Source organism: Phalacrocorax aristotelis, chromosome 2 (genome assembly GCF_949628215.1).
Source record: "Phalacrocorax aristotelis chromosome 2, bGulAri2.1, whole genome shotgun sequence".
In the NCBI taxonomy this organism is placed as follows: domain Eukaryota; kingdom Metazoa; phylum Chordata; class Aves; order Suliformes; family Phalacrocoracidae; genus Phalacrocorax; species Phalacrocorax aristotelis.
The window spans coordinates 148,120,075-148,132,412 of NC_134277.1; the positions used below are offsets into that span (position 1 = coordinate 148,120,075).

The 12,338-nt window shown below is 38.6% G+C and overlaps 1 protein-coding gene across 2 annotated transcripts in view; it reads right to left on the minus strand.

Moving 5' to 3' along the window:
• Positions 1-8,733: 8,733 nt before the first annotated feature.
• Positions 8,734-12,338, minus strand: part of RSPO2 (R-spondin 2) — a 114,047-nt gene continuing 110,442 nt past the window's right edge. For both annotated transcript variants that reach the window (XM_075085609.1, XM_075085610.1), the window contains exon 5: positions 8,734-8,929. In XM_075085609.1, coding sequence (XP_074941710.1) covers positions 8,820-8,929 — 110 coding nt within the window. In that variant the 3' untranslated portion in view covers positions 8,734-8,819. The remainder of the gene's footprint in view (positions 8,930-12,338) is intronic.

The window sequence follows — 12,338 nt, forward strand, 5'->3', positions numbered from 1 at the left end:
AAGAATGCTTATAACAAATTTGTTTTAACATGCTCTGGTCATATCTGTCATTATCTCAACCTTTTGAGCCTCGTGTTGGGTGCCAAAAAGGACTGTTGTGGTTTAACATGGCAGGCAGCTAAACGCCACACTGTTGCTTGCTCACTCCCCCACAGTGGGATGGCGGAGAGAATAAAAAAAAGTAAAAATGGTAAACGTCATAGGTTGAGGTAAAGACAGTTTAATAGGACAGAGAAGAAAGGGATAATAATAATAATGATAAAAGAATATACAAAACAAGTGATGCACAATGCAGTTGTTCAGCACTCCCTGACCAATGCCCAACCAGTTCCTGAATAGCAGACCCCTGAGCAGCAGACCCTCGGTCAGCTTTCCCCTAGTTTATATGCTGAGTTTGACATCATATGGTGTGGGATATCCCTTTGGTTAGTTGGGGTCAACTGTCCCGGCTGGGCCCCCTCCCAGCTTCTTCTGCACCCCCAGCCCACTCGCTGGTGGGGTGGTGTGAGAAACCGAAAAGGCCTTGGCTCTGTGTAAGCCCTGCTCCACAATAACTAAAGCACCAGTGTGTTATCAACATTATTCTCATCCTAAATCCAAAACACAACACTATACTCACTACTAGAAAGAAAATATTCTCTATCCCAGCCAAAACCAGGACACATGTTTAAAACATTTTGGTCCTATGTGAGATCTTACATTAACAAAACTTTCAATGCAATTTTTTTCTTCAGTGAATGCTTTGTGAAAGTGTTTTTATAAAGAACAGAGCAAAAATTAGCATAAGAGGGCTTTCATATTAGTGTGAGAGGAGTCAACTGGAATAGCACATAACGAACAGATCAGATAAATGTGCTTAGAGTTGAATATCATAGAATCATAGAATAGTTTGGGTTGGAAGGGACCTTTAGAGGTCACCTAGTTCAACCCGCCTGTAGTGAGCAGGGACATCTTGCCAAATTCAGGTCCAGCTGCACCTTGGCCCTCCTGACCCCATCCCTACAAAACCAGGCAGAGTCCCTATACGATTCCCAGGATCCCTGTCCCTACTTCCACTGCCTTGCAGTTCCCTCTTGCAATATAACTTGTAAGTGAGAAAGAAACTCATTAAAATAAGCACCACCAAAACCAAATTTAGAATCTCACTCACTCCACGTTTCTTTAGACATTTCAATCCTTCTGATCAACCCTCACCCCTTGCCTAGTTCCCAAGAAGGCAGAAAGTACACACAGTGCTGTGTACATAAAAAACTTCATTGCTGTCGATCAGCCTCAGGGCTGCTGCAAAATGGATCATGATATACACTCAAAACCTTTAAAGTATTTATTTATAGAGGACAGGGGTGGCATCAGATTTTCTACAGGAAAGGAAAGTGACTTCTGCTTGGCAAATGTAGCATTGAATATGGGCTACAGCTGGTGGACAAATTTGCTGCTGGAATAATCAGGCAGGTGAAAGCAGGCTGAAGGAAGGCACTCCCACCATCAGACTGATGTGGAGAGAACAAATGGCTTGCTCTTTTTAAGACTAACTCGGAGGAAAACACACATTTCAGGAATTCTGTTTTATAACCTGCTATATTCCACAGAAGAAATGCTGCTTAAGAAGCAAAATTGTCCTCTTCTAGGCTTCAAGTCCTAATCCAGATCTTAAGAAATACATGCTGGGTTTCATGACCGGTCTTGAATATAGCCTTGGTGGTACAATAGTCCAGGCTGAAATGCATACTACATCTTCATTGTTAGCAAAGGGTCCGTCAGCCTTAAATGACCTGTATTTGCTCAAGAAGCCTTCATCTATACTTATATCTGTTAATTAGCCATTTTAATAGGGAGAAAGTAATTTGGGTTTATGATAAGGCTATTTGTGACAGGAAGTTCTGTTGTACAGCCAAGTTCTCCATCTCCTCTGTGTATTCAGCACAGTAATGCTGACTTTCTGCTTATAAACACAAATATATTCTTCAGTGACAGTATGGTCAAAGATCTGACTTTTCTAAGTGGATTTGGAGGCTTCCCAGATAATACATCTGCACTTTCTTTTTACATCACACCTCAAAACATGAGGCTGACTAGAGAAATCATAAGAATTAATATATTTCTCCAGAATGTATGTGCTACCTACATTCTGTCTCTGAATACCGTTTGAATTTTCTTCAGAGTGGCTGGCTGTGTTACTCAGAAATACATGCCAAAACATCTGCAAGTCAGCTACATATCGCAAAGCATCTGCAGCTTAGAGCTTGTGGGAATTCCTTGAATTATGGTATAGTAAGCACCAAAAGGCAGAAGGGAAAAGGAAGAAAGAGTAGGCTAAAAACCCAAATCCTTGTGCTGCACTGTTTGCATGAAGGAAAAATAACAAAATGAGAATAAGAGTGAAGAATGATTGCTTCATTCAACTCATCAGCATTGCAGAGTTGCAGCTCATTTATAATCAGAAAAAAATACAATTTTGGTCATCTCAGTACAGATTTTTAAAATGCCTTCATTCAGCATTCATGCATTCTGCATACAAAATTCAGACTGAAAATATTTCTTCCACATTCATTCTTACTGTTGCCAATCTTCTATGTGCATTGTCATAAACTGGAAAATTCTTCACGGTTTTAGTTCAAAATCAAATATACCTTTTAGTGATAAGAACCTTGCACCTTCCCTACCAAAGTCACCAACTGTCTTTATCAACTCTCCCAACAGAATTGATCAAAGATTTGATTTTGAACAGTCTCACTGAACTGGGATTGAACTGATTTGAATTTACAAATTCATGATGGATGCATGATGAAGAAAAAAAAAAAAAGCAGCAACGCTTTTACCTAAACTACCTTAGTAGAACAACAAACACTATATTTTTTATATAAAAACGTAAAAAGAGGCTCTAATATGTCAAACCAATAGTTTGGTATTCTGCTTCCAATAGCGGCAAAGGGCAATACTGTGTAAGGTAAGCACATGAGCCATTATCTGCAGTCCATTAATCTTGTACTCCCTCAGCATTTGTAATCTTTGGATCAGGGATGGTCACTATACTTGTCTATATACTTACTTATTCCTGTTTTAGGTTATGGATGTGAACCAATGCACACTAGCCTATTCCTTTCATTATCTGTTTACAGACCTCTAGTCCATTGGTTTCTCTTTAACTCTCTAGAGAGCAAATGTCTGATCACAAAATAAATCGCTAGGATCAGCCTTAGAGTTTGAATCCACATGCCCTAGTCAAGAGAATAAGCAAACTGTAAGATAACTGAGGTAGAACGGCTGTTCACTGCTCCTGCCGAAGCCAGGCCACAGGGTAACAAGGAACATGAGGCCGAAAGGACAGTACCAAACTGTGACAGAGAAATCCTGTGGCTGCACTCCATGTCCCTGAGACTTTTTGTGTACATATCACTAGACAGCAACTAGATAAAAGACTGAAACAATTCAAAGATCAGGAAATCCCCTGCTGCATGGCAACCAATACCTCCAAGTCCACTCATAAAGAAAATAAAACATAAGCTCTCACTGAAGTTTCTGATAAAAAGAGGACCTCAGGGGGAAAGAAAAAAAAAAAAAGCTATTCTTTTTCCATAAAACCCCCTTACAGTCTGACAGGGAAACTAAGACATAGTTGCAAGCCAAGACATGACATATTCTTTAACTGTCACTGTTTGCTTTCTTGAGCAGATCTTCTATTTTGAGAAGTGACTGGGGGAAAGCAAATCAGCTTCATTTTCAGTGTTTATTAATTTGTGGTCTACAAGCTATTAGTTTTATTGGTATTGCCCATTTAAAATCAACACGATTACATGAGTGTCACTGAAAACAAGGAGGCTGGGCAGCTCTTTCACAGCTGGCATGACCACAAATACACTACCAGACAGTTTGAGAAAGGATCCAACTTCACTGAGGTTGAAGGTGTATGTTCATTGTGCATAAACAGAGCTAGTGTGCATTAAAAAAAAATTACTTGAAGTCTAAAAGATTTAGGCAATGGGCTGAAAGCAGGGCTCACTTCGGGTGCCCTTTCTAGTCATACTTTTCTTATAGCATTTTTCACTCCTGAGAGGAACTGCACTTTATACACTGGCCTGCCTTCCCTCCCGTGTCCTGTAGGTCAGGCTGCTCTAATACTTCCTGAAGTTAATGTCCTTTCCTCACTCCTGGACAGAGTTTTCTCATGCAAGAAATGATGCCAGGTTCACCACAGAGCTTTCGGTAAAGAACTAAACAAAAAGCTGACTGTGGTTTCTGGGTTACAATTTCAGAAGGGTACATTTTGTTCTTGCTGGTGTCGGTCCGAAATAGCATCAGTCTAAAGTTTACTGGAATTTATGCTGGCTTACACCATCAGAAGTGAAAGTGAACTAGTATCAAGAGACAAGCACATTTTGTTGGTGAAGGGAGAGAGATGTGTAATTTGAATTCAAAAATCTCTCATACTCCCTGGTAAGTTGTAGCATCAGTAATCAGTAGCATCACCCATTTCAAAAACCAGTAGTATCCAGTTAATTTTATTCTATATTCTGTTTCACCAGCATAGCAAAGTTGAATCACTAACACTGTTCTTAATCTGTGTGGAAAAGTCTTCTCAATTTAGAAGTTCTCAACCAAGATTTTATCAATATTTTTTATTTTAATTAAAAAATAGTAAAGTTAACATGACATTTAATAGATTTTTATTTTATTTTTAGCTAAATCAAGTGAAAGTCTATTTTTTTTTCTGTAGTATAAACTCATACTGATGAAGGAAGACACATCATATAAGTTCTACAGGTATCCACTTTTCTTTCACAGACACCTTTATGTTAAGCATATAGGTGTAAGAGGAGAATAACTTCCTAATACCAACGTGTAATATGGAAGGTTTGCATTGCCATAATTGAAACACAACTTTTTATTTTGCACCCCAGGAATAAGAAAAGAGACATGTAACAATAATTTCTCACTAGCAAGAACAGCTGAGATGCATTAAAGACCAGTCAGTCACAAAATAATTGCTTTAAACATGCACCTGCTTCTTTTGAGGGGGTTGGATTTTTTTTATTTAGAGAGACAGATGCTAGGAGGTCAGGATAAAGTAAGGCATGCTGAGGATGCAGAGATCCCAAATGCAGAGTATGGCTATGCAACTGCCTCTTCTGGGACAGGTGAATAAGATATAAAAGAATGTACACTTTCAAAAAATAACTTTTTGCATATCATTGTAATATAACATTTTTTTAACTGATTATTACATCATGGAAACTTCTTTATCCTATGAACTTGAATCTCTTCTAGTTTAAACAAATTTCCAATAGCTAATCATTAAACTAGAGGCATAAAAACCTTGTGAACACAGAAGCTCCATTGCTTTGAATCCTTCCACTGTTTAAGAGAAACAGTTAGATTCAAAAAGTAATGACAGCTCTGAAAGGCAAAAAAGGTGGCATCTGTACCTGGTCAGCTGCTTACCAGAAAAGAAGTAAGACCTTTACAAGCCTGATTCTGACCAAATTTAAAGAAAATCAGAGGCAGAGTAGCACAGGCTGTTTTAATAGTATCCAGCTTTGAAAACACGATCTTCTTCACTTTACAAAGAAATAGTATCTGTTTGAAGATCCTGAAGCAGTAGCGTAAATCAGTCCTCTCCCAGATCTGTCCCCAGTTCTCCAAGCATCCCAGAAAAAGTATGAAAGCCACCATTGTGAGGATCTTCTCTGGAATCCCAAAAGACAGTAGTCCAGGAGAGGTTGGACCCCGTTTACTCAGCAGTCCAGGAGGCCACCACTGGGGTACTGTGCCTGGTTTGGGGTATTCAGTATAAGAAGAGAGTAAGTCCACCAGAGTGTCACTAAAATAGTTAGGGGTCTGGAGCACAAAACATCTGACGAGAGGCCAAAGACACTGTGGGTACTTGACCTGGAGAAGAGGAGGCTAAAGGGAAATCTAGCAGCAGTCTTCAGCTACCTGACCGGGGCTTATAGAGAAGACCGAGCACAACTCTCCTCAGAAGTCCACAGCAAAAGCACAAGGGGCAATGTGCACAAATCTCAACCACAACAACAACAAATGCCTGTGAAGGTAGTAAAATGTGGCAACACAGACTGGAGAGGTATCCTTCACCTCAGGCAGATTTGATATAACTTTGAGGTTAGCCCTGTTTCAAGCAGAGATTGGGACTAGATGATCTCTCAAGGTCATAGAATCTCAGAATCATGCAATATCTCAAGTTGGAAAAGACCCATAAGGATCATCTAGTCCAACTCCCTGCTCCTTGCAGGACTACCTAAAACTAAACCATATGACTAAGAGCATTACACAGATGCTCCTTGAACTCTGACAGGCTTGGTGCTGTGACCACTTCCCTGGAGATCCTGTTCTAGTGACCGACCACCCTCTCAGTGAAGAACCTTTTCCTCATGTCCAAGGAATGGTCCTTTCTAATCTCAGGAGAAGTGTGATCCTAAAAAAAACCCCAGTGCTATGAATACATTTATAGGATACACCATGCAAAGGCAGGATGAAAACAGATGTCTAGGACAAAGAAGAAACTATGCAGAAGGGCACGTGCTACTTAGGGATGAATTTCTTCTGTCTATGTTCTCAAGGAAACTCTGAATATGAAGGTGACTGGGACAAGAGAAATCAATGTATATCTCATGTACAGTGGCTCTTCAAACATGTAAATATCAACAAAATAGCAGTTGGGAAAACCCTCAAATTTTCCACTCCAGTGGGAAAAAACCTGCACCACAGACCTCCTCCAATTCTTCTCTGTCTATGCTATTTCAAAGGCATATATTCTTTGAATTAAAAAGGAACAGAAATATTTTACTCAGAAGCTTGTGACATCATTTTATTGTATTTTGTAGCATTCTTTCCATGACATGCCTAATACAATATTTGTAACCACTACGAAAAGGATTGTATGAGGGCATTCACTGCACTTACAGCCAAATCTGATAACCAGTAAGCAAACAGGCAGCTACAGTTCTTATTGTCTTTTTTTTCTTTTTTTTTTGAAGTGAGCATTTAATATCCAAAATAGCAGCCCAGGATCAGAACAATCTTACTGTCCTTAACATTATTATGTTCTAGGTAAATTTGAACATATACTAAATAAAAGATGGTGAAAACCTCATGGTTAAGTGGAAGTCCACAAGCGGTTTCATGGAACATTCTTATGTGGCTAACTACTGCACATTCTTGTAGCAACACTCGTCCTAGCTAAATATGGATATATTTGTGCTTATAGATGCTTTATTTTCCTAGTTTATTTGTAAACATACATATACCCCATAAAAATAAAACTGAGATCTGTGGGATTTTTCTAAAGTATATGTCAAAAAGAGTTTTGTAGGGGTCTGGGGATTGTTTTACTTTTTCCTTGATTTGTATATGTCATATGAAAGTTTTAGTCCGAGAACTGGAATAACTTATCTAAGTGACAGCATAGATGACAGACATTTTAGTGTGGGCTTTTCCAAGCAGATGTTAAAAAATCTTCCTGAACACAAGTCCAATAATACTAGATTACCAAATTACACACCCTGAGCCATTTTAACTTCCTATACAGAAAGTTCCCTCCACCTTTCCCCCCAAAAAATCCTCAAAACAAACACCAGATGCAGATTAAACTTGCTAAACCTCTACAAATAACTGGCAATACTGGCACACCGATTGGGGTTTGCTATACTTTTGAATGACTGAACTTAGGTTTTCCTTTTGTTTCTCCCCTGTTCAGGTGTTTGTTTGCTGTATCTGACTGGATCAGGACTAACAGAAATAGAACATTGTGCATTATATCAGAAAAAAACTATGCATACAATCTTAGATACCAAGAAATTTCCATATAATTTCTCTCCTGACACTCAAAACATCTATCGTCATCGTGCCTCATCTTAAAAAAGTTACACTTCTTTTTCTGAGACAAAATACACCAGGGCTGAGAAAGGAGTACAGAATGGCAGAAATGACTCACAGTTTACAAGTCTGGCAAGTGTACTTGCAAGCTGACAGTACAAGGGTCAGTACAAGGTAGTTTAGCCATCTGAATGAGCTTTACAAATGAGAAAAACATCCAGTTTGTAGCTATTGAGAAACATGAGAAGATACTTAAAACATAGTAAAAAGTAAACATTTACTGGATTATTTTAAAGTATATTACTAGAACCAACAGGACATAACTTTAAACATGTATGAAGTATTATACATAAAAATGCATAGATGTACAGTAAATATGTTCATTTATATGTAGACAGGATAATATGTACACATAGGGTCTGTTGTGCTTCTGTAAGTCTAAGCAGTAATTCCTGTGGTATAATGTCTTAAAGCAGTTTTATTATACAACTTTTTCAATGTAGCAGGTGCTGAGAACACATACATTAATGCTAAGTAGTAAGTCATATCCATTTACTCTTGAAATGTACAAATATAAGAAACAAAGGCCATAAATGCAATAGTACCTACACCTCCAAGACTTCCTTTTCTTTTTTTGTTTATTTAAATATGCACAAGTTTGCCTAATGGTGATACATAGGTTTCTCTTCTGCTTCCCTTCCGTGTCAACACGTTGACCAGGCACTCAGGACAAAATCTTTGACGCACTTCAGCACCACTTTCACTGATTCAACTCAGTGTGCTCCTGACCTTGAAGTCTTCAGGTCAAAAATGAGAGAAGAAATAAAATTTTTAAAATATAAATAAAACAAACAAGCTTGTGGGCTTTTTTCACAAGTTATTTGCCACCAATACTGTCAAAGCAGCTGAATCGTAGTGCATCCATGGGCAGGAGCATATAGCAGCTTTTGTGCACTTCGCAAAAAAATATATTAAAGAAAATAAAGTCTTTACTGGCTTGTTTTATCTGTTGCTAAAAAGATGCTGTGCTGCTTCTGAGCCCTTTCCATCAAATTCTTTTTCTTCTTTTTCTTGTCCTTTGTTTTTGTTGGTCTTCTTCCTAAATACAGGGAAACCAATATCAGTGAGTCAATTAAGTAAAGAATGCAGAAATGATACGAGACTGTAGTGAAAAAACTTAGTGGCACAGAAATTATTGCTGGGGACTGCAAAGGTAATGTTGGCTAATAGGTTTTGATCATCAGTGGAAACAGAAGTTTTCAATGTGGTACAAAAGGAAACAGGATCCTTGACTGTCATCACTTGTCCACAGGCACAATTCACAATTTTTCTGGTAATAAGTAACCACGTTAATGTAGGTCTCACTTTTGGCAGATTAACTCACGCAAGCAACGTTATACAAGTGCCCGGGGCCCAGAGCCAAACAAGTACGTAGACTCCTAACTCACCGAAAGCTGGATTCATGCCTTAGACCCTTGCATAAACTTGCTTGAGTGAGTAATCCTATTTAAGTCAAGTCCAATATGTCTGTGATTTCAATGAGAAATTAGGCATTGCAGCCCAAGTATTTTGTTGGATGGCATCCTACATGCTTTGCAGAAACAGTGCCGCCTCTGTGAAGAACTGTTATTATTGCTTATTAGAACACTGTGCCTAATTCTCACAGCATATTACTGTGCAGAAACAAAAATTTCATTACATGCTTCTTACTATTCAACAAAAAATAACCAAAATCAGAAAATCAGGATCAATGCAGGAAAAAAAAATTCTCAAGCTTCTGGGATGGGAAAGTTTTTTTCCTGTTCAGGTCTAGTAATAAATCAGTGACCTTTGATTATATCAGTAAAGATACTGTGGACTGAAAAAACTCTAGATACAAAGGCCTTCATTCAGTGATGCATTATCTTTTAAGTATATGCTTAAATCCTATCAAGTCTAGCAGGATTTAAGGAGGCAACCAAATGCTGCCTGGAGTGAGAATGGTCTGGGTTTTCTTGGCAGTATCATATCAGCATATGCCATCAATTATAAAAAGAAATTAAGGTTATTAATCTCTACAGGTACCACCTTTTTAAACTTTCAGAACTAAATGAACTTAAGAAGACAGTAAAAGAAAATTCAAGTAGCAGACAACATAAAAAAGTGAAAATGCATTTTTTCATCTACATTGTCAGTACATTGGAAGAAATATTTGCCAGTCTGGCTTTGTCCTTCTTCTATGTCATTTCTTAATTAAAAAGGTCCAAACCAGTATGAAGAATTTTTCTCTATTTAATTATAACACTGAATAAATCTGATTCTAAAATTATCAAAATTTATGATTCTTCAAAAATATAGGGTCATATACTTCAGATTACAGGTTTTCAGTATGCTGTCTAAGGTACTATTATCTGGGAATTATTGGAATACTTGTATATAAAATAGGACAGAACATTAAGGTAATGAGCACATGAATTGAGTTCATATTAAAATCATAAGGGTCCTTGGAGTTTACTTCTGCTTCTTATTAAAGTCTGGCATTAACGCTACTATGGCATTCTGCCATTTTTAAATCTAGTTAATCCTACACAGTAAAACCTCAGTCCAACCAATCATTAATCAAAGTAGCTTTTAAGTTAAAAATCTTTAGTAACACTGTATCTAATGACTAGGCACACCTAATCAGGTCAGAGGGAAGGAATACTTGATACAAAGTGGCATTACAACAAGATGGTTTGAATTATAGAAATTTCCATATCAAAATTTTATTATGTGATTCTAATAGTATATGGTAAGGCATCAGAACTAGGATGAATGTATACATCAACACTGTATTCTAACTTGTCCTTTAAATATTCTTTTTTTTTTTTAAACCCAAATCTTTGAAATATTAAGGAAGGAGTAGACGAGTGTAAACAATTTGAAATGAGTGACTAATGCTGCTGGTCAATTGATTCTCAGAAGACCAGCAGAGTCAATTAGAGCTTTATTGGAATTTTGCTATCCTGTTTGCTCAGTGAACTTTCTGAGGTTTTTCAGACCAATTTGTAAAGGACATATAAACTCCAGTCAATGCCGCACCTAGTTTTCTCTATGACCTCCTCCAGAGAAGTAGAGTAAATGCCTACTGTAAGTTTAAGGTAGTGAAAGATCCTATTATTTTTACTCTGAAAACTTTGAGATGCACAGGTAAAATGACACACAACCCACTTGGTATCTTTGTCTAAGCCTTACAAAGTAGCTCCTGTAACAAAAGTATCAAATCAAAATTGCCAGCATGCTCCCCATACAACAGCCTTAAAATAGAAGTTGAAAGGACTAGATTTCAGTGATTTGACAGGTGCAACATGCTACAGTGCTTCTGCTGCTCTGCAGCAATTGTCCCATACCTGCTTTGCCCCAAGGCACACTGAAGGCAAATTACCTTCTTTTATACGTGCCATAGAGTAACAACCTGCGTGGAGGCAGCACCACTGAGCCAGTACCACTGAGCTGATGATACCCGATAAATTGTTTTCCTGTTAGTGAGCTCTCTAACTGCTTGCTAGATTTCCATGTGCCCTGTTGTACAAAACAAGTTTCACTATTTTCATATTCACAATATTAAACCACACAGAGAAAATCCAGGTGGCTGGCAATGCTAAGAGTCCCACATTCCAACTGTCATTTTAAACAGAAAACTGAATATAAAAGGTATTTCTTGGCTAACCGATCATTCCCATATTGCTACTAGAATGCTACAGAGATTAGAGATTAGCAAGAAAAAAGTGACTATAAAGACTAGAGAGTTCAAACAAAGTATACTGCTGAAGACCCGGTGCATGAGAACTTTTATTAAATTCAGATTTCAGTTACAGTGCTTATTCTGTCAGCAGAAGCACAGTGAACAAAAGTAACTCCTGAATATCTTGCTACAGATGTCTTCTGGAGAACATGGTGTTTATGATACAGAAAGTAGCTCCTCAAAGAGGATCTGGGAGCCAAATTCTCCCATTTCCCCAGCTGGAGGGCAGTGGGGCAAGGATGGCCGATGGAGGAGGTGCTTCCCTGGGGCCAGGACGGCAGGGCTCCCTCTGCTCTGTGCCACGGGTCATGTATGGAGACCCTCATCTGCAGGGACTCTTGCACTGTGTCCCCCACACCTTGCCACGCTCACTGCTCCTGAGAGCAAGAGCCCTGACCCCAAGCCTCTCTCTCCACAGAAAGCAGCAGGGCTCTGCTCCACTTGGCTCTGCTGGGGCAGCTGAAAAGGAGTGGACTTTAGCAGCAGTGTATTATAGTCTAGAGCTTGCTGTTGCACACTGGAAGGCAATTCCTGACTGAAGCAAATGAGGATGGAGAGCAAATGGACTCTGTCTCTCTAGAGAGGCTTTACCACTATCAATAACAGGATATAGTACTACTGCATGGGACAGAAAGTGACAATATCTGAGATACTAAGTCTGATCCACCTCGCCTATAAACTCCTCCTGATCAGAAAGAGCACCCAAGCGAGCAACTCATCCAGCACAGCCACCTGGGATCTGCAG